At 39.3% G+C, this 23637-nt stretch overlaps 1 protein-coding gene across 1 annotated transcript in view; it reads right to left on the bottom strand.

Annotated features, from left to right (window-relative positions):
- Nucleotides 1–8579, bottom strand: part of NDFIP2 (Nedd4 family interacting protein 2) — a 66325-nt gene extending 57746 nt beyond the window's left edge. Inside the window, exon 1 of the mRNA XM_001926577.5 lies at nucleotides 8028–8579. Coding sequence (XP_001926612.1) covers nucleotides 8028–8348 — 321 coding nt within the window. The 5' untranslated portion in view covers nucleotides 8349–8579. The remainder of the gene's footprint in view (nucleotides 1–8027) is intronic.

The raw sequence follows: 23637 nt of genomic DNA, 5'->3' as shown, positions 1-23637 counted from the left end.
CTGAACAAAGAGCCAAACCAAGGAATCTTGAAACATAATAAAATGCTTGTGTTTAGAGCAGTTTGTTTCAAAGCAATATAAAATTAAAACACCAAGATTTGAATACCAGAGCCGCACATGTGGATCATGCCTCTTATTTAACTTTTTTATGTCTCATTTTTTTCATCTGCAAAATGAGGATCATGACATTATTTCACCAAAGTGTTCTAAGGGATAAATGTGCTCATATGTGTAAAACACTGAGCAGAGTTCTTAGTATATTCCCGACACAGTACAAAAAGACATTATCATTCTATTATTGCTCTTTTAGTATCGATAAATTACTTATTCCACCATCCTTATTTATTTTCTTTAAAACATCTATTACTATCTGAAATTATGCTTATTTATCTGCCTCCCCTCCACCAAAGTATGAGCCATAAGACAAGAACTGTCTTGTTCACTAGCACCTAAAATAGAATTTGGCAGATACACTTCATAAATTAATACATATTGAATAAGTGAATAAGTTATAAGACCTTGATTTCATAGTTAATCAATAATATCTAAAAACTGCTCCCATATGTTAAGTATAAATCTGACAAGAGGTATTCAAAATATACATTATGCATATAAACTATCTATAATGTGGTATTTTCAGAACATAATTCCAATGCATGTACTTGTTACTGCACAAACACTATATAATTATTAGATCATGGATTGTTCAAATATGCCTAAGTGATGGCTAGCATCTGATTGAGTGTTGTTCAGGTATTCGAAAGCAGTTTACTCACTTGTATAATCTTTTTTAAGTGAGCCGTACTCAAACTAACACACATTTTCAGTTACTACTACTACATGCATAGAAACAGCCGGAGAAACTTTTCCTGTCAATTTCTCCTATTACAGCTGTCAGCATTTGCCTTATATATTGAGGTATTCCTATGCTGGGAGCATATACATTTACGATTGTTTTATCTTCTTCTTTAATTGATTCTTTGATCATTATGCAGTGTCCTTCTTTGTCTTTTGCAACATCTTTATTTCAAAGTCTGTTTTGTCTGACATGCGTATTGCTACTCCAGGAATAGCTTTTTCCATTCCCTTACTTTCAGTCTGTATGTACCTCCAGATCTGAAGTGGGTCTCTTGCAGAGAGCATATACACGGGCCTTGTTTTTGTATCCATACAGCCAGTCTACGTCTTTCGGTTGGAGCATAAAATCCATTTATATTTAAGGTAATTACTGATATGTATGATCTTACTGCCATTTTCTTAATTGTTTTTAGATTTGTTTTTGCAGGTCTTTTCTTCCTTTCCTCTTTTTTTTCTCCTGTGATTTGAGGATTATCTTTAGCGTTGTGTTTTGATTGCTTTTTCTTATTTGTGTGCAGATCTATTGCAGTTTTTTGGTTTGCACTTCCCATGAGGTTTTGATATAGCAGTCTATATATACACAAGATTGTTTTAAATTGCTGATCTCTTAATTTCAAATGCATTTCCCATATCCTGCATTTGTACTCTCCTCTTCTCACAGCTGCTGGTTTGGATATCTTATCTGTAGGTGGATGATTTCCTACTTTTGCTATATGTTTGCCTCTCCTGGTGAGCTTTCCCATTTATGATTTTGTTTCTTGGTATGGTTTCTTTTTTTTTTTTTTTTTCCACCTAGAAAAGCTCCTTTAGCATTTAAGCTGGTTTGGTGGTTCTGAATTCTCTTAGCTTTTGCTTGTCTGTAAAGCTTTGATTTTCTCCATCAAATCTGAATGAGAATCTTGTTGGGTACAGTATTCCTGGTTGTAGCGTTTTTTTCTTTTCATCACTTTAAATATATCATGACACTCCCTTCTGACCTGTAGAGTTTCTGCTGAAAAATCATCCGGTAACATGATAGGGATCCCATGGTATGTTATTTTTGCTTTCCCTTGTCTCTTTTAATATTTTTTCTTTCTCTTTAATTTTTGTCAGTTTGATTAATATGCAGAGAAACTTTAATGTGAGGTCCATTCAAAAACAAATTGTCCTGGCAACACAAATTAACATAGTACTGGTCTACAAGTTATGGAAACTTGGTTTTAAACACACTCTAGTATGAATTTCCTCAGAGTTTTTTAAAGTTTAAAATCTATTTTAAAGAGGAAATAAAAATCAGACATTCACAGAACCCTGAAGCACCCCTGAGGAAAAGCACCGATACAGAAGGTAGAAAGACACACAAAAACATAATTCAGTACAAGTTCTCCAATGTAGTGATTCTCAACTTTTCCTCTGCCTTGATGCTGAGACAACGGATGCAAGAAACTTACCCTGCCTCCCTCTTCCGATTATAATTTCATAGGTGTTTTTACATTTAAGGAACAGGATTTTTATAAGCAAACAAACCAGAGGGGTGTGGTACAGAACTTTAGATGAGAAATAAACATCTGTAAAGTCAGGGAAGTAAGAGAGAAGAGATTATAGTTGAAAAAGTAATAAGCATGTTCTGCTGAACTCCAGCAGTTAGTGCACAAAAATTCAAGGCGGGGGGGGGGGATTGCTCAGATGTGGCACTGTATAGGTATGAGAAGGTCCAAACTTGTATGTTAAGAGCAGAAATTGATACTTCAAAATCCAATAAGCCCACCTGAATGGCTAAAATTAAAAAGACTGACAACTCCAAAATTTTGGCAAGGAGATAAAGCAGCCAACATTTTCATACATTGTCGGTCTAAGAGTAAAACAGTACGCTTGGAAATGGTACACAGACTTGGAAAAAAGTCTGGTGGTTTCTTAGAAAATTAAGCATACACCTACCCTATTCCCAGTAATTCCATCCAAGAGAAATGAAAACATATGCCCACCCAAAAGATTCATATAAGAATATTCTTAACGGTTTTATCCATAATAGCCAAAAACTGGAAACAACTCAAATACCCATCAACAGAGGAATGGATAAACAATCTAGTATATTCATACAATTTATACAATGAAACACTATTCAACGATAAAAAGAAATGCACTATTGATAAACATAATAACATGGATCAATCTCCTAAACTTCACGTAGAGTGAAAGAAGCTTTGCAAACTATATGCTGTATGATTCTAGAATAGGCAAAGCTAATGTGAAGTAGAAAAAAAAAAAAAAAAAAAAAAGAATAGCAATCACCTGTAGGATAGCAATCTACAGGGAAAGGTCATGAGGGAACTTTCCAGGATGACAGTAATGTTCTATACTAGTGGTCAGTAAACTTGTTCTGTAAAGGGCAGAGGAGCAAATATTTCAGGCTTTGTAAGCTCTGCCTCAAATACCCAGTTCTGTTACTGTAAAGGAACGGTATGGGTGGGCTATAACAAAACTCGAATTATAAAACAGGAGTTAAAATGTGGTTTGCTGATCCCCGCTCTATATTTTAAAAGCGATTTGGGTTACACAGGTGTATGTGCTTGTCAAAACTTATCCAACAGGCCATGGAAGACTTGTGCATGTCAATTTTATCCCAAAGAAAAAGAACCATAAAGAAATAATGAACTTTAATATCCACAATTTACTGTGGGTAAGCATCAAAAAATAAGATGGACTGACAGATATCCAATAACACAAATAGAACAAGTTGTTGGTAACCACAGACCCTACAATTGGTATATGGTATATGGAAGTTAACTGTACAGTTTTTTCAACTTCTGTCTATATTTGAAAATTTTAATATTAAATGAGGGGGGAGGAAGGTGAATTCATAAGAGGCCATTATAAATTTTTAAGCCAAGAAAGGAAAATCAAATGCATATTCTACAAATATAAATACACTGAAGGGTGGCCAGATGAAGGAATAAAGTGGTAAGCAGGCTGTTACAATAGTCCATGCCACAGAAATTAGCATCAACATTTGAGGCATAAGTACAAAGTGAGTTCATGTAGAGAAGAAAATTCAGAGAAGTAACTCCTGCACATCAGGAATAAGGAAAGAGTTTCAAGGAGAAAGCTCACAGTGTCAACAAAGAAGAAATTAAGCAAGAACAGAACCAAAGTATCTACCAGATTAAGCAATGGATAACCCTGATGATGTAAAAGAGGTGTGGTAAGAACGTAAACCAGATAAAGGATAGTGATAAGTTCAAAAGAATCTAGCTGGGACAAGAGAAGAAGGCAGTAATAACTAGAAGACAACCTAAGGTAGAAGACTCTAATACTCCTTTAAAACGGAAAACATGACACTGAGAGGATTCTTATACATAAGCAATAAAGGTCAAGGTTACCACAGCAGGAAGAGGTGAACTAGCTTGTTTGTTTGCTACAATGTTTCACCTTGCTACAAAAGTGCTGAACCCTTGGTCCAGAGTTTCTTAGCTGTGACCCACTATGTGCATCCATCTAGATAGCCATCACCCTCATGGAACTTGGTTACAAGGAAAATCAGCTCAAATATGCTGATGTTCATGAGTTTGCAGTGCTGTGAGTAATAACGTCATTTGTTTCTGACCTGGGAGTCTCCTGTTTTTCTGCCAGCAATCATTAAACATTAACAGACCAACTATTAGCTTGTAAATATGGTAAGATCAAATCTTAAAACTTTTCACAGCTCTTGACGTGGACAATAAAAAAAACTAGTTGGATATTCATGTTGCTAAATAAAACAAGAGACAAAAGGTGGTCGCCAGCAAAAACTGAAACAAAAATAATCTTTTATAGTTTACTTATCTTACATTACGTACAATAATATTTATCATGTGCCAGTTTCTATATTACATTATATAGTACATTATATAATTCTCATAATAATCCTAAAGAGGCTAAGTACTAATACAATGAAACTGAGGTGTCAAGATGCTAGGTAACTAAGCCAAGGGCTCACCAACTGTAAACAGCATAACCTAAATATAAGCCTAGATGACTTTAAAAGATGTGAGGTTTTTAAACTATTAATAGTCAACCTCTTTACCAGTTGATTTATCAAGGGCAACTCTAATTCATCACAGGGTGAATACTTCATTATTTTTATAGAAAACTAACATTTTGGAAATGTTCATATAATCAAAGTTTTCTTTAAAAATCTGTAGTCGAGGTTTAGGAAGAGTTAGGTTAAATCCAAACCTTCGTCTTTATTGCAGACTCTCTCATGGTCTTAATATGCCAAGGCATGTTTTTATACACTAATACATATTATAAATCTTCTAAGACCATCAATTATCATCATTCTGGAATACAGTTTGGGAAACAACTGTTCCAACCAACAGTGCCAATTTAACATGTACACAGAATACCTCTGAAAGCTTAGTAATCAGCTTGGCAGCTCAGGTAAAGGAATCCTTTAAAATAGAAAACATCAAAGACAGAATGTGGCATAATCGCTCCAAGCCGCATCGACTGCTTCACAATTTGGCAAGCCCATTTCCCACCAAATAAAACTGAATCCCCATAACCCAAAGGAACTACACATCATACCTGGCTTTTTCTGAAATTAGAAGGTAACAATTACGGCTTTTTGTATTTGTAGCTATATAGTGTTATCACTATTTCACTTAACAAAATCCAGACCCTTTTAACAATGGAGGAGAAGAAGAGATCACAGAAAAGCAGTTTCCACATGAAGCCTGTGAATTGGCTAAGAGTCATACGTCATTCTGATGATCCTGGGCATCACCATTAACTTATCAATATGGAAAGCTAAATTTTAACTCTATCAATAAGTGAAAAATCAACATCAAATGCCATTTCACCACCAAGCACGTGTTCCAGTCTCCTACTTAGTCAACTCTAAACAGCCAAAAACTGAAATTGTTTATTGCTCAAGTTCATTAATCATTTCAGAGCTTTAGAAAAAAAAAAAAAAACTGAGCTAAAAGCAGCTGCACAACAGTCGTGTCCATCAATATAAGCCCGAGGTGCAAAGTGGTCAACTCAGTTGCCCTTTTTTTCCCTGCTCTGCTCTGAAGGACTGCCTCCACCCATTCAAAGTCTATGTAGGATACAGCTCCAGTAGTTGGGCGTGGGGGTGGGGGGCCTTAATATACCTGACATCATTATTGATTAAGCCATTCTCAAGGAAACTAAGAATTAACCTAGACAGATGAAACTTACAATGGAACTACACAGGAACAGGAATTAAAATCCAAATTTAAACTGTGCTAAGATTCTCAAACATTCTGCCTTACAAGGAAAACAAACTGATGTCCTACCTGCTTAAAGCAAGAAGTATCTCTACAAGGACAGATTTTTGCCCTCTGCTCTGAAGGACTGCCTCCACCCATTCAAAGTCTATATAGGAGACATTTCCAGTTTGGGGGTGAGGGAGGAGACAATAAAATATATGGTCTACTTATTTTGAACGGAGTTGTAGAGAAAAAGAAAATATCTTAAAACTGGCACAATTTTCAATATTTTGGTATGAGGAATTCTCAAAAACAATAATTAAATCAACTTAACTAATCATAGCTCTATTGAGAGCAAATGACACTATAATAAATTACTTTAAGGCACAGATATATCAGTTAAAAATGTTTTGAGTAGCGATTGTATATGAGAACATGGCTGGTTCTAATAAACAGAACCCCCAAAGAGAAAGAATTTAAATCAGCTAACACCATTAAAGGAAACAAATAGGAACAGGAAAGAAAAGAGAGCAGAGAAAAGAAACACGTTCCACTGGAAACAATATTCAATATTACCTATTGTATTTTATTTTTGCTAACATCTGCAAAAAAAAAAAAAACACCAAAAGCAAATACACTAACAACTTGAAAATTGAAAAATGCCTTTCCAGATTGGCAGCAATATTTTAACCGTTCTGAAAATACTGATAAGTTTTCACAGAATTCAGAATATACATCATTTGAAGGTTTGTAAACCAGATGAAATGGAAGCATCACGAGCTTTTATCTTAGGAAAAAATGCTAAATTACATACATTGGGATTTCATCTTTCCGTAGCCTTCATCTTTGTCAAAATGCACTTATTAATAGAAATTCTTAATTCACAAGTCTCACCCTACACAAATAGATTCAAAATGTGAAATCTGCACCAACCTACCCACATTTGTAAATTTCACAAATAGTTCTATTAACTGCACCATCAGTGCTCCATACCAACGTTTTTCTCCTCTCCCTCAGTAAATAGGTTTAATTAACACCTCAAAGTTTACAGTAATATGCTACCTAGCTGCAAGGAAATGATCAACTATTGCTGAGTTCATTTTTTAAATAAGGCTTACAGTAGGAATCTCCAATGACACCACCAGAATATTAGAGAAAAAAATACATTAGAAAAACTGACATGGAAAAATATAGAGGGACACTTTTCACTCATTTCGACATACAAAGATTTATATGGTCAAACTGGAAAACCTGATATTTAAGGAAAATAACTTTTCAAACAAGACCAGCATTTTTTTTCCTAGTAAAATTTCATTGCCTCTCCTGCTAATTTAAAAAAAAAAAAAAGTGATAAGAGAAAAATAGTCACCCTTAATTCTAATAAAACAGAAAAGGACAAAACCACAACGTTAACTAGAGCTGAGAAACAAGATCAGACCCACGACTATTCTTCACAGTTCGCACAACTTTTAAACCCAAGTTTTCGACCAAATTCACATCCCACCCGACGTAGGGCTTACATCTCCCTCCTCCCCTCCGCCCCCATCTATGACGGCGATCACCTCCCCAGCAGGTATGTGAACTCAACACCATTCCCAGTATACAATCCACTGGAATATCTCTGAAGTGACTGGGTCAGGGCATAATGAAATGATCGAGAAAGTGGGAAATAAAACAGACCTAAGTTTCAAAGGAAGGGTTGGGGGTGTCTTAGCAGCGGGTTATAGGGCGCGAGTGAAGGATGGGGAGCTCAAAGGAGACTTGAGTCGAGACAGAAGGGTCTCAAAGGAGCCACAGGCAGGCTCCATCCAGGAGGTGTGAAAGAAGCAGGGTCCTGCCAGAAGAGCCAAACATAAACTAGCGAGCACTTCCCCTTCGGGAATACCTCGAGGAAAGGGACTCTGGGGGCCACGGCGGGGGTGCGATGCCCGGGGTCCCCGGCGGCGCAGGAGGCCGGGGCTGGGGCCAGGAACTCACCACCTGGTAGCGACCAGTCCCAGGCTGGTGATGATCCATCCTGCCCGGCTCGGGATCCGGCTTCCGAGCGGGCGAGTCCCCTCGGCGCTCAGCACTCTCGGTCACCCGGGTCGACGACGTCGTCGCCGCAGCGACTCTTCCGCCTCTGTTTCTGCCGCCGAGGCCGCCCGGCCCGGCCGCCTCACTTCCCGTCGCTGCCGCAGAAGCCGCGGAAGCCTCCGAGTCGGCCGCAGCTCCGGGGAGAAGCTCCGGGGCGCCGCGCGCGCTACTGGGCATGCTCGGGATGGTCGCGCATGCTCGCTGGGGCCTCCGGCGTCCCATCCGCGTCGCGAATGGGGGGGTTTGACTAGGTGGGAGGAGAGGGAAAAGTCAGGCAAGTTCGGGGGAGCAATCTAGGCTGTCAGCCTGTCGGGAGTGGGCGGTGGCAAAAGGAGAGGGAAAAAAAAAAATCACCGTCCTTGATTGGTCTTCTCTATTGGACGAGTTTCACGCAGGCACAATCACACCGCACAGACACATATCAACAGAGGGGACGCCTTCCTAAAACACCTGAGGACAGGTCACCCTGTTACCCAGCACTTCCTCATATTACTTACCCAGCCTCGGACATTCCTAAAATGCTTATTCAAAATGATGAGTGAGATAAGGGATATCTTTAAAGTTGTTTTGTTTGTCCCCTTCCTGGTAATAAGAGATTTAAGAATCCAACGGGAACTCTTCAGCCATACACTCCTATTTCTCGCCAAGGAAAGAGGCCTCTAGAGCACTAGGTTACTGGAAGGGTACAAGAAAATAATGAAATGATGTAGGACTATTTTGTGGTCGTATTCTCGTCAATAATTCCGAAGGGTTTAACAGTAAGGAATCACTTTGTGTGCAGCATTGTAAGACAATCTCAGTATCTGGTTAATTACACATGACCTACTATGTGTAAGTATCTGCCACAGGGCACAAAACATGTTTCTCTAGCAAGTACAAGTATGATGGGGCAGCATAAAACACGCTTTAACACAAGGACCTACTTTCTAGATACTCTGATAACCAAGATCCCACATGACCTGGCTCAGCTTTTTTACTTGACTTCACTCCTGAATCACCAGAGGAGATTACTTAAGAAGACTACTGCATAGCCCTGATCACCTAGTTAAAATAACAAAAATACAGTAAAGAGAGAAACTCATCGAGAGATCGATCGATCACCAACTGGAAAGTGTAAGCCTTTCTGATGGTGTTTTTCAAAGCATTGATCAGGTTCCTCATATTTTTGCCATCTTGCTTCATCCAGTGGTAGAAAGTTTTAATAGGCTAATAAGGGAGTTCCCACAGTGACTCAGCAGAAACAAATCTGACTAGCATCTATGAGGACGCAGGTTCAATCCCTGTCCTCGCTCAGTGGGTTAAAGATCCCTCATTGTCGCTAGCTGTGTTATAGGTGGCAGACACGACTCGGATCTGGTGTTGCTGTGACTGTGGCTGTGGCCAGCGACTATAGCTCCTATTCAACCCCTAGGCTGGGAAGCTTCATATGCTGTGGGTGTGGCCCTAAAAAAGACCAAAAAAAAAAAAAAAAAAGCTAACAAAAATGAAACAATGATATGTCACAAAGTTTTTAAGTTTTCTTTTGATCTAATGATGTATTTTAGATTCTAAGAAAATAACATGACATTTTATTGTGTTATTGTACAAGAGCTCACCTTCACAGTTTCACACCAAATGCTATCACCTTTCAATGATCAAAACAACCACCAGTGTCAGCAAAATGAAATTAGATCCCTACATCACTTGTGATCTATACTGTTCATTTAGAACTTAAAATTTTATATGCAGTTGTACTTTCATTAATCATTCATATGTCCATTTGATTTTCAAATAGACTGCAGCTCAGGACAGAGGCCATTTTTTTACACCTAACACACCCAGAAGAGTAATGAGCAAACCAAAGGCCTGACCAAAAGTAGACATCCTGACTCTTGTTAGAGTAACGAATTATTTCAATTTTAGTCTCCTCTCAAGTTTGTGAATGTTTTGCCAATCTAAAGAGCAGGTGACAAAATTCAACAGGAAAAGTTAAAAAAACCCTTTCCATGAGGACGAAGATTCAATCCCTGACCTCACTCAGTGGGTTAAAGATCCCTCATTGTCGCTAGGTGTGGTATAGATTGCAGAAATGGCTTGGATCTGGTGTTGCTATGGCTATGGTGTAGGCCAGTGGCTACAGCTCCAATTAGACCCCTAGCTTGGGAATTTCCATATGCCACAAATGTGGCCGTAAAAAGACAAAAAAAAAAAAAAAAAAGGAGCAAGCAAATGAATAGGCACTTCATGAAAAAGAAAAAAATAATGTACAATAACCATACGAAAATATATTCGAATTCAGTAGAAATAAAAGGAAAGCAAAATGACTGAGATACAATTTTACTTCCACCAGACTAGCAAAAACTAGTCTCTCAATACGAAATATTTGCAGGGATGAAAAAATCAGAACTCATTCACCGTTGACAGTGAGATGATATTGGTACAACTGTTCTGAACAACAAGCTGACAGTACTGAAATAAAATCAAAGATCCACACAAAAAAGAAAAGACCTTCCTCATTATCCCCCTAAACAGCCCATTCTGAGCTCCTTTTGCCCATTTCACAACTGAGCCACTATGACCTATAATGGACTGTCACAAGCAGAGGCCCTGAATTGTCCCACTAGGAGTGACTTATTTGGGATGAAATGGGGGTAATGATATTCTTATCATTTTAGAGGACTTAAGCAACATTTGCTATTTTCAACCTTTAATCTCTTTCAGTGGCAACAAGTCTAGTGTAACTGGTGGCCATATACTACTATAAATACAGGTGGAATCTTAGAATTACAGCACCTCTTGTTCTGGCCTAATCAATATCCATCTCCAAGTACACAGCCACCAAAAATTTTACAAATGCCACACTGCAGGACTGAGGCAGATACAGAGATAAGATGTCTGCGTTCCTTGTCAAGAAAGCACACCTTGCCTAGCTGCCATCCAGCTGTGAGTTTTGTTGGGGTTTCCTTCAGCTTTCAACCTTGAGGTCCTGCTGTTTTCAGGGTAGAAACCTGTTACTGACAAACAAGGCAGTGGTACAGGTCTGACCACTTTTGCCTGACATTGGACCCCTTTAAGGGGCAATCACTACTTTAGAGCTGAAACTAGCAGAGATTTTGTCAGCGCTGCAGTGCTATGACAAGACAACTCTTCCTGCCCAATCCTGTTTCTTTCACAGGTGTGAACTCCCCAATAAATCTTCTGCACTCATAACTTCCTATCAGCTTCTGCTTCCTCAAGAACCCAACCTAGACAAGCACCAGGATTGCCGACTGAAAGAAAAACGCACAACATAAAAGTTGTGGGTCAAGTTTTACTCGAGGAACTTTCCCATCAGCCTCTCCAATAGCTCTGAGGGATTGCCAGGGTATCTATGAACTTTTTTTTTTTTTTTTTTTTTTGCTGGGAAAACATGGAGTCCAGTAGTAAAAGACTACTGCTAATCACAAAGAACAGACATCTCAAATTAAAATGATTTTAGTGCTTATCTGTGTATGGGAAGATGCAAGAATCTGGGGTCCTTTGCAATGTTCCCCTAGATATGCATCTTCACCAAGGACCAGTATATCCAAAGCACAGAATATTTTCTGGTTGTCTCCATCCTGAATTCCCTTCAGGGCACACTGTCAGGGGGACAATTGTGGTGGCTAATGGTTTAATCCTGGAATCATTGGAATGAACTGGAATGACAGGCAACATTTTTTTCTTTACAAGATGTAAAGTGAGAAAATCATTATTTTCAATATTGTGTTAAATGACTACAGCCATAACTGAGGTTTCATCTCCAGAATAACCCTCAATACCCTCCACTCTTAACCATGTTCTCCTGTGGACATATCTACAGCCTTCAAATTAAGAATGACTTCAATTTTGTTCTTTGTTCTTTTTTCGTCTTTTTTTTTTTTTTAGGCCCACACCCAAGGCATATGGAGGTTCCCAGGCTAGGGGTCAAATCGGAGCTGTAGCTGCCGGCCTGCACCACAGCCACAACAATGCCAGATCTGAGCCACGTCTGCGATCTGCACCACAGCTCATGGCAACACTGGATCCTCAATCCACTGAGTGAGGCTAGGGATCGAATCTGCATCCTCATGGCTACTAGTCAGGTTTGTGAACCACTGAGCCATGACAGGAACTCCTGATTTTGTTCTTTAGAGTGATGCTCTCAGGCCATGTCACAGGGTCCCCTTTGCCTGGACACCCTTCCCACTGAGAATGTCTCTTCCCTTCCCAGAAGTAGAGTTATTCCTTCCAGAGGTAAACTAATTTCTTATCCTCCTCCATAGCCTTTTTTTTTTTTTTTTTTTTTTTTTTTTTTGACAGAACTTCCTGAGCCAGGGATCAAACCTGTGCCATAGCAGTGACCTGAGCCACAGCAGTGACAATGCCAAATCCTTAACCACTAGGCTACTGGGGAACTCCCAGTCTCCTTTTATTTCTAACGGGGTATGCTAAATAGCATATATATGTGCCAGGATTTTTGTTGATATTCCAACCAGTTAAAGAGCAGTAGACATGCCATTGCCTGCAGATGGCCATGTATACAGGCCTAAATCACAGGCAGGCAAATGTTCTAAATTTTCCTACTCCCTCAGTGATTTTTAGGGCTTTTTAAAACCAATTTTTAAAAATTGAAGAATACTTAATTTAGTGTTGTGTAAGTAGTGATTTTTAATTTTGATATCACTTCTTCTATGACAGAACATATCACTTAGAACTACTGCCCCTTCAGTAGCTACTGATGGTTAGTATGACCAGAGGTTCTAATAATTATTGCATTTGGAATATGTACAATTTTATATATATATACCTAGAGAATGACTGAAAAGATGCAAAATCACATTCCTAAAGATTTCTATCTCCGCCTTCTAAAAATTCACTAGCTTAGTTTCTGTACATTAAATTCTAAAGAAGATTTGAGAAAATACAAGAAATTATTGTCATTTTAGTACATGAAAACAAGGATAATTATTACTGCAGTTTTCCCTCTGTTACCATGTATGTGGATCTTTTAAGCAGTTTGTAGGCTTGAGCCTCAATTTAGCTTCACATAGTGTTCCTTATTTAACTGGTTCTGAGATTCCTGTCATCTGTTCAGCTCTATAATTTTAGAGAGGAAATCTTCGAAGGGAGCAATTTGACAATCAAGTATCTACTTCCTTTGCCTCTTTATTCTCATCCACTATGTTGGAAGAATCTAAAATTCAGCTAATGTTCTTTATCGGTCAGAGTTCAACCAAAGCGACAGAACCAATACAAGATACATATGAAAAGATTTATTATAAGGAATTAGCTTATGCAGTTGTGGGGGCTCCTGAGGCAAGTCCAAAACCCATAACACAGGCCACTGGAACTCTAGAAGAGTTCTAGAAGCTGCTGTCTACAAGCAGAATTTCTTCTCCCTCAGAGACTCCTCAATTCAGCTCTTAAGGCATTTCAAAAGATGTTTTTCAGGCCCACCCAGATTATAGAGGATAACCTCCTTTACCTAAAAATCAATGCTTGTATCTATAAAATACCTTTTCATCATGCTTAGATCAGTGTTAGACTGAATAACTGGGGCCGTAGCCTAAGCAGGTTGACACAAAACTATCCCACGTTTATTTAAATAGTACAAGCAGAAATTGTCTCTAGGTCATACACGATTGAGATAGAGGGGAGAGCAGAAGAGAGAAGGAGAGGAAGTACAAGAGAGTTAGCTTAGAGATTTAAGATAAATTTTGGAGTTCCGGTCATGGCTAAGCAGAAACAAAACTGACTAGTAACCATGAGGACACAGGTTCGATCCCTGGCCTCACTCAGTGGGTTAAGGCTCCAGAGTTGCCATGAGCTGTGGTGTAAGTCACAGATGTGGTTTGGATCTGGCGTTGCTGCGGCTGTGGCACAGGCTGGTGGCTACAGCTCTAATTCGACCCTTAACCTGGGAACATCCATATGCCGTGGGTGTGGCCCTTAAAAGACAAAAAAAATAAAATAAAATAAAATAAATTTTCGTACTAAGTAGTTTCTATCAGCTTTATTTTATACATGTACTGTTACATATTGAGGTATCACCAGATTTGATTTTGATAAACTATAACTCAGTTAACAATATTTTAATTTAGCATTTTCCTTTTTCCTTTGCTTGGTCATGAGCAACAAATATGAGCAAATCAACAGTCATTTTGCCTTGGGAATTACTTTTTTTTTTTTTTTTTTGCCATGCCCACAGCAGGTGGAAGTTCCCAAGCCAGGGATCTAACTGTATCACAGCAGTGAACCCAGGCCGTAACTCTAAATTCGTAACTGCTAGGCCTCCAGGGAACTCCTTGGGATTACATATTTTATTTTATCTTATTTTATTTATTTATTTTCTTTTTTAGGGCTACACCCATGGCATATGGAAGTTCCCAGACTCGGGTTGGAATAGGAGTTGCCACTGCCAGGCCACACCACAGCCACAGCAATGCCAGATCCAAGCCACGTCTGTGACCTCCCCTGAAGCTCATGCCAACACCAGATCCTTAACCGACTGAGCAGGGCCAGGGATGGAACCTGCATCCTCATGGATGCTACTTGAGTTAGTCACTGCTGAGCCACAATAGGAACTTCCAGGATTACATATTAAATTGGGCTAAGTCCTAAGTTACTAAAACGATCTTTGCTTTACCTTGAGTGTGGAAGGCTGTTCTTTAACCATACCAAAGCAGGACTTTTTGGGTGTTGTTTCCTCTTTTCTCTGAAAGCCCAATAATCACTTTCATCATAGAAGAGCGAGGTTGACACTGACTATATTGCCTATTACGACAGGTGTCCCTTGACTAATGTATGATCATCATGTAAAAAGACAAATACATGTGTGGGGGTGGGGGTGAGTGTAAAAATCTACTAGGAGAGAGAAGTGTCTCCTACACGTCAAGGTTTTCTTAACATATTAAAGATCATGTGGTTTCTTTCTTCATAGGCGGAAACAGGCCTCCTTTGTTTCAAAGCCTCTGTCACTGTGCTGCGTCACCATTAACAACATAATACAACATTAACAGTAAGGTCACTGTGTAATAAAGTTGCCTAATTTCAGTACTGAGGATAAAAGGCATTCAGCATCTGAAGGGACAAAATAATGACAGTAATCACAGTGACTTACCAGATGCTGCCTTGCCAGAACTAGGAAGAAATTCATTCCCATTTCCTGCCCTTAAGATTCAAAGAGGGAAAGAAACAGGGCCTAATAGAGCCAAAGGAGGCCAAGATAATGAAAAAAAAGGGGGGGGGAGTTCCCTTTATATCTGGAAGTTATGTCCTAGAATAAATAAAATATTTATACCGTATCTCACGTCAGCTGTCCATATGGTCCCATGAAATGTCTATAAATTCTGCTTAGAAAGAATGACCACTGAGAAATCTGCCACGATTTCCCCAATAAGGGTAAAGACATCAAGCTCAACTCTTCTTTATCCAGTGTCTTAGTCTGTTTGAGCTTCTACAACAGAATGCCATAGATTGTGTGGTTGATAAACAGTGGACATTTATTTCTCACATTTCTAGAGGCTGGAAGTCCAAGATCAGAGGGCAGCATGGTCTGGTTCTAGGGATGGACTGCCCATTGTATTTTCACATGGCAGTAGGGGCCATGAGGGATCTCCCTAGAGCCTCTTTATAAGGACAAGAATCCCATTCAAGAGGGTGCCACCTCTGAACCTCCCAAAGACCCATCTCTTAGTACCATCAACTTGGGCATTTGATTTTCAACATTTGGATTTTAGGGAACGAGGGCACAAACGTTCAATCATACCACTCAGATACTGACTTTTAAAAGCAAAAGCACAGGAGTTCCCGTGGCAACACAGCAGGTTAAGGATCTGGCATTCTCACTGCTGTAGCACAGATTAAATCTCTGGCCCCAGAACTTCTTCAGGCCATAGGCACATGGCCAAAATACCTGTCAAAAACCCAAAAGCATCAATGGGACAAAAACGCATGTTAAATACAGCACATAGAGTAGAAAATCAAATTTAATTTATTTTTGTCGTTGTTTGAATGGGGCACTCATTCAGCTCACTATAACCCCCTGAAATTTCCTTAGAACCCAATTGTTTGAAAAAAGGAGAAATGCATGTTTTCACAGAGCCATACAATTTTAGTATTTGAAGGGACCTTCCAAATGACTCATCCCAATACCTTTGTTTGAAGCTATGGAGACTGAGGCTCAAGGAGGTAAATGCAGCTTTAGAGGCTATCTGTGCAACTATCACCCGTTTTCAGTTTGGTTCAATTGCGGTAGTTCATAAAACAATCCAAATATTCCATTGACTATTCCCACCACGTCCAACGTGAAACAGCCCTCCAAAATAGTATGAGTAAAAATAAAAAATATAGGCGGCGTTCCCATCATGGCTCAGTGGAAATTAATCTGACTAGAATCCATGAGGATACAGGTTCAATCCCTGGCCTCACTCAGCATTTACTTCCCTGAGCCTCAGTCTCCATAGCTTCAAACAAAGGTATTGGGATGAGTCATCTGGAAAGTCCCTTCAAATACTAAAATTTTATGGCTCTGTGAAAACATAGTGAGCTAAATGATCTGCCCCATTCAAACAGAAAATGGGTTAAGGATCCAGCATTGCTATGAGCTATGGTGTAGGTCTCAGATGCAGCTCTGATCTGGTGTGAGTGTGGCTGTGTTGTAGGACAGTGGCTGCAGCTCCTCTTCACTCCTTAGGCCACAGATGTAGCCCTTTAAAAAAAAAAAATTGAAATATAGAACTCAAACACATCAAGAACTCAACATGTCAAAATTTCTCTTAGAAGAAATATTATAGTCAAAAATTTTTTATGCTGCCCAAAAGGATTAATTCTAAGATAGTTGCTAATTCTCTCAAGGGTTCTGCTTTGGAACAAGTAAAACATCTTCTTTTTAAAATATAATAATGAGGGAGTTCCCGTCGTGGCGCAGTGGTTAACGAATCTGACTAGGAACCATGAGGTTTCGGGTTCGATCCCTGGCCTTGCCCAGTGGGTTAAGGATCCGGCGTTGCCATGAGCTGTGTTGTAGGTTGCAGACGCAGCTCAGATCCCACGTTGCTGTGGCTCTGGCGTAGGCTGGCAGCTACAGCTCCAATTAGACCCCTAGCCTGGGAACCTCCATATGCCACGGGAGCAGCCCAAGAAATGGCAAAAAGACAAAATAAATAAATAAATAAATAAAATATAATAATGGGGTGTTCCCGTCGTGGCTCAGTGGTTAACAAATCCTTCTAGTATCCATGAGGATGTGGGTTCAATCCCTAGCCTCACTTATTGGGTTAAGGATCTGGCATTGTAGTGTGCTGTGGTGCAGGTTGCATACGCTGCTCAGATCTGGCCTTGCTGTGGTTGTGGTGTAGGCTGGCAGCTGTAGCTCTGATTCAATCTCTAGCCTGGGAAGCTCCATATGTCACAGGTTTGGCCCTAAAAAGACAATATAATATACAATAAATTGGCCTTCAAAAAATATAGTATTTAGTTCCCTGGTGGTTCAGCAGGTTAAGGATTCAGTGTTGTCACTACTGTGGCTCCAGCTGCTACTCTGGCGCTGTTTCAGTCCATGGCCAAAAAAAAAGAAAAAATTAAAATACAGTCTTTCAAAATACGGTAGGTACCTAACATTATTTGTATGCAGGTATGCAAAAGCTTAAACACCAAACAATCTCAACACCTTACATATACACATGTCCATTCATATAAGGTTGGATATAAGACGACCTAAACACATAAAATTAGCCCACCCCTTGCCCCTGACCATGGGACTTTACCATAATTCCTGAAGCAGTACCACTACACATACATACAGGAACCCCTCACTACATGTGACCGTTTACATTCAAACTAATAATATTAATAATTTGGTTGGTTCCTCAGTGACACTAGCCACAAGTATTTAGTAGCTACTATGTTGGATGGTGCTGATAAAGAATATTTGCATCATCACAGAAAGTTCCATTAGACATCATTGCTCAAACGAAGACTCTCTTACTGTTCCCCTCAAATTACTCTCCTTCATTTACTTCCTGAATTATCCACAGAATTTTTTAATAGCTTTTGTTCCAACTATGCCATATCTTAGCAATGCAGCTCCTAAGTCATTTAACCTGCTGAGCTGGTTTGCTCATTGTTAATATTAGAATACTAATTTCTTCCCTATGTGTCTTGTGGGTTGTTGTGAAGTTCAAATAAAGTGTAACCATACACAGACACGGGATATTTGTTTGTGAAGGCCCTTTTCCTTTCTTTCATTTTCTAGTGACTTCCAGGAAAAAAAAAAAAAGTGATGTTTGACCTCTTTTACACATAAAATGTGGGATAAATACTACAACTTAAGGAATATGGAGACTACGTAAAAGAATCCAGAAGCTGGTTAGGGCTCCCAACATGGCCACATTTTTTTTTTTCTAGACTAAGTGACAGGGTTTATACTCTACTTGGTTGTCATAAAATAATAGACTCCAAAGTCTATAACCATAGAAAGCATGTCAGTTTTGTTATCCAGCAGTAAAACTATCTTGTAGTTTGTCAGTCATTCTAATTATGGTAATAATACCTAACATTATTGAAAGCTACGAGCCATTTCTCTTAGCGCTTTATATACATGTATATCTCACTATATTTCACAGCAAACACATGCAGTAAGTAGTATTGTTATTATCATTTTACCTCTCAGGAAACTGCAAATTAGAATCTTAAGCAATTTACCAAAAGTCACAAATCAAGTGAGGGAAAGAGGATTTGTTAGATTTTTTAAAATTCTAATAAATTTTTTTTTTGTCTTTTGTCTTTTTAGGGCTGTACCTGCAGCACAGGGAGGTTCCCAGGCTAGGGGTCAAATCAGACCTGTAGCTACCAGCCTATGCCACAGCCACGGCAACATGGGATCCGAGCCGAATGTCCTCATGGATACCAGTCAGGTTTTTTTAAACACTGAACCATGACAGGAACTCCTAAAATTAATAATTTTTTATTGAAATAAACATACATACAGAAAGGAGGAAATTCCTAGGTGTATAGGGCAAAGACTTTTGTTTTTTCTTTCTCGGGCGACACCCACAGCATATGGAAGTTCCCAGGCAAGGAGTCGAATCAGGTCTGCAGTTGCAAGCCTACACCACATCCACAGCAATGCAGGATCCAAGCTGCATTTGCAACCTACACCACAGCTCACGGCAATGCCAGATCCTTAACACACTGAGTGGGGCCCAGGGATCGAACCTGTATCCTCATGGATACTAGTCGATTTTGTTACCGCTGAGCCACAATGGGAACCCTGTAGAAATTCTTAAAAAAAATAAGAAAGCATCCTAGGATTAGATACTCTGCATTTAAAAATACCTAGTGTAGGAGTTCCTGTCGTGGCACAGCAGAAATGAAACCGACTAGGATTCATGAGGGTGCAGGTTCAATCCCTGGCCTTGCTCAGTGTGTTAAGGATCTGGCATTTTTGTGAGCTGTGTGTGATGTAGGTTGCAGATGTGGCTTGGATCTGGCATTGCTGTAACTCTGGTGTAGGCTGGCGGTTACAGCTCCTATTAGACCCCTAGCCTGGGAACCCCATATGCCATGGGTGTGGCTCCAGAAAAGACCAAAAAAATAAATAAAGTCGGTTTTATAAATTTTAGGAGAATTCTAGACTAACGTATAAGATGTAGTCCCTGCTTTAGGAAAAAGTCATCTTAGGTTATATACATATGGCATATCCAAGAAGTATTTTTGGCTTCTAAAGTACTCAAATCAATGAAGGAAGACAAGAATCATTTGTGAAACATGTACTTTTTATTCCACCCACAATCTATTTGCCGACCTCAGAGAGTTTAAGATGTCAGTTCAAAGAGTTCAGTTTTAAGAAGCACCAATGCTTCTCTTTTTCAAGGGAAAAAAAATGTTTAATTTTGTTTAACTGACAAGTAAAATCATATCTTTAATGAATATGGACTTAATAACTGTTAGAAATAAAAGCATCATCTGAGTCAACTAAGACTAATTCTCAGAGTGAGTATATGGGAAAATAAATAGCCAAAATTTTCAGGAGAATTTTTTATGAACTTTCATAACAATCTCTATTAAATTGCCTCTAATACCAAATGTTAATACAAATCATAAAGAATTTTAAAGTATGCTTTAAAATTTTAATAACTAAAGTTTTTCAGAAACATTTTTCAGATAATAGAAAATTTCAACTTACAAAAAATACAAAATATTTACTTCTGGTCTTTTTCCATAGTTTTTTGTTTGTTTGTTTGATTTTTGGCTGTGGTTGCAGCATGTGGAAATTACCAGGCCAGAAATCAAACCTGCACCATACAAGCCACCTGGGCTGCTGCCGTGACAAGGCCAGATCCTTAATCCCCTGTGCCACAAGTGAACTTCCCCAAGCACAGTTTTTTTAGGGGCCAGGAAGGAACAGACCTAGTGAATGATTCTCTGTATTCAATTTTATATCCTTTTTCACTTAACCTCATAATACAATACCTTACATAGAATTTTTCTCAAATGACGATAATCTTATGAACACATTTTAAAAAACTGATTAATCTTTCTTTCTTAATTCTTTTCTGGGCAAATTATTTCCAGAAAGGAAACATAACAAACCAATTAAGAATGTGAATTTAATGGAGTTCCCGTCATGGTGCAGTGGAAATGGATCTGACTAGGAACCATGAGGTTGCTTTGATCTGTGGCCTCGCTCAGTGGGTTAAGGATCCAGCCTTGCCGTGACCTGTGGTGTAGGTCGCAGACACGACTCGGGTCTGGTGTTGCTGTGGCTGTGGTATAGGCTGGCAGGAACAGCTCCGATTAGATCCCTAATCTGGGAACGTCCATATGCCACAGGTGGGGCCCTCAAAAGAGAAAAGATAAAACACAAAAAAAAAAGAATGTGAATTTAAGCCAAATTTCTGGGTTCAAATCCCAGTCCCACAAGTTGCTTAAATTTGAGTAAGGGAGTTCCTGCTGTGGCACAAAGGGATACACGGCATCTCTGGAGCACTGGGCACAAGTTTGGTCCCACCCCAGCAATTAAGGATTCAGCTTTGCTGCAGCTGCAGCAGCATATGTTGCAACTATGGCTCAAATCTGATCCCTGGCCCAGGAACTCCACATGCCGCAGGCTGGCCAAAAAAGAAAAAAAAAAAATTAGTTTCAAGATGTTCATTTCTAGTATGTATAAATGAAATTGATTTTTTAAAAAAACTTGACGAAAGAAAAAAGAAAATGGAAATGTTAATAGTGCATCTACCTGATGAGGTTGGTATAGGGATTAAATATTTTAAACACATGCAATACATATAAAATGATGAAGTACATCAAAAAGCCTTGACAGTGCCTCCCATATACTAAACATTCTATAAAAGTCACCTGTTATTATTTTTAGCTATTAAAAATCCTTGGTATGGCGCACTAAAACCTGAAGTTGTAAAATAAGATCAATGTACTTGACTAAATTTAAACTCTGGAATCTTACTTATAGATCACTTATTTATGTTTTCTCAGTTTAAATTTTAACATCATCTATAAAGTATTTCAGACCAAGTAATACCCAACTTTTAAATTAGACTAACTTTGTGATTTTTATTTTTCATTTGTCAAAAGGATATACATCTTCACTGAAAAATATAATTTGCTGGAGTTCCCATCATAGCTCAGCTGTTAACGAATCTGACTAGCATCCATGAGGATGCAAGTATGATCTCTAACCTCACTCAGTGGGTTAAGGATCCTGCCTTGCCATGAGCTGTGATGTAGGTTACAGATGCGGCTTTGGCATTGCTGTGGCTGTGGCAAGGGTGGCAGCTGTAGCTCCAAAAGGACCCCTAGCCTGGGAAACTCCATATGCCACGGGTGCTGCCCTAAGAAGCAATAATAATAATAATAATTTGCTGGATCTTTTTTTTTTTTTTTTTTTTTTTTTGTCTTTTTGCTATTTCTTGGGCCGCTCCTGTGGCATATGGAGGTTCCCAGGCTAGGGGTCCAATCGGAGCTGTAGCCGCCGGCCTACGCCAGAGCCACAGCAACGCGGGATCCGAGCCGCATCTGCAACCTACACCACAGCTCACGGCAATGCCGGATCGTTAACACACTGAGCAAGGGCAGGGATCAAACCTGCAACCTCATGGTTCCTAGTCGGATTCGTTAACCACTGCTCCACGACGGGAACTCCTGCTGGATCTTCTAATGAAAAGTGCTTAAAAATACAAATGAAAATCAATAAAACTTAAATTTTAAATTCCCTAGTTCACTAGCCACTTGGTCATATCAACCAGCTCAATAGCCATTTGTGGTTGGTGGCTACTGTATTGGAAAAAACATTTCCATCATTGCAGAAACTTCTATTGGACAGAGCTATATGATGTCTTTAGGGAGAAAGTAGCATGTTTGGATTATGTATCAATTTTTTTTAGTAATGTGCTTTTTTGTTTGTTTGCTTTTGGTTTTTGGGTTTGCTTTTTAGGGCCACACCTGCAGCATATGGAGGCTTCCAGGCTAGGGGTCCAATCAGAGCTACAGCTGTCGGCCTGCAACACAGCCACAGCACCATCAGATCAGAGCCATGTCTGTGACCTTCACCACAGCTCATGGCAATGCCAGATCCTTAATCGATTGATCCAGGCCAGGGATGGAACCCATAACTTCATGGTTCCTAGTCAGATTCGTTTCTGCTGTGCCACGACAGGAACTCCTAGTAACTTGCTTTTGCCCCAGTTTCATTCAATTAATTATGCAATATTTAGTAATTAAAATTAGCTAATATTATACAAGCTTCATATAATTTGAGAACTGCATCAATCATCTATGGGAAGGGTCAAATGCAAGAAAAACATTGTGTGATACAGACATTTTATTTCAATACTTTATTTTCAGAACTAAGTGAAAATCTACTCTCACCACCCTTAACAAATATTATCTTTTAAAACACTTAATTTATTAGATTAAACACAGCTTAAAAAAACTTTTGATAAGGAAAAATTAGTTTGCTCAGAAGTAGACTAATAAACCTCCCAGAGCCATCAAGTTTCAACAATTATCAGCTGATTGGTTAGCTATAACCCACCTGATCTTGATAGGGACGGAATAGGCACAGGTAGTTGTAGAAGTCCCAGTAAGGGACCACGGATAGGGAAATCTAGGGGACTTTGGGAGGTCACTGTAAGTTAATAGCTGCTCAAGAGGGCCAGGAGAACAAAACAGACTAGCTTGACTAGTGGAGGCATGAGATATGCCTCAGGTCATTGTGTGGGGGATGGGGTGAAGCCTGTATTCAGGTTCTGACCAAGGGCAGGAGTTTGAGGATCGCCCTTCTGCTGATTTGAATAAGCACCAAGACCAGATACAAAGGAGGAGCTACTACTCAAAGAAAGAAAAAGAGGCTGTCTTTCCCCACACCCACTCCCCTTAGGTGAAAAAAAACTGTACCCCACCAAATCCTGGGCAGAGGTTCCTTGCCTGCCTGCTTGCATCTCTCACAAGCATCCTATCTTAATAAATCTATTTCTTGCCTATCACTTTGTCTCTCTCTGAATTACTTCTGTGC

The sequence above is a fragment of the Sus scrofa genome, chromosome 11 (assembly GCF_000003025.6).
Source record: "Sus scrofa isolate TJ Tabasco breed Duroc chromosome 11, Sscrofa11.1, whole genome shotgun sequence".
Classification (NCBI taxonomy): Eukaryota; Metazoa; Chordata; class Mammalia; order Artiodactyla; family Suidae; genus Sus; species Sus scrofa.
Note: the sequence above shows the minus strand (reverse complement) of the source record. Positions and strands in the feature narration are given on the sequence as shown.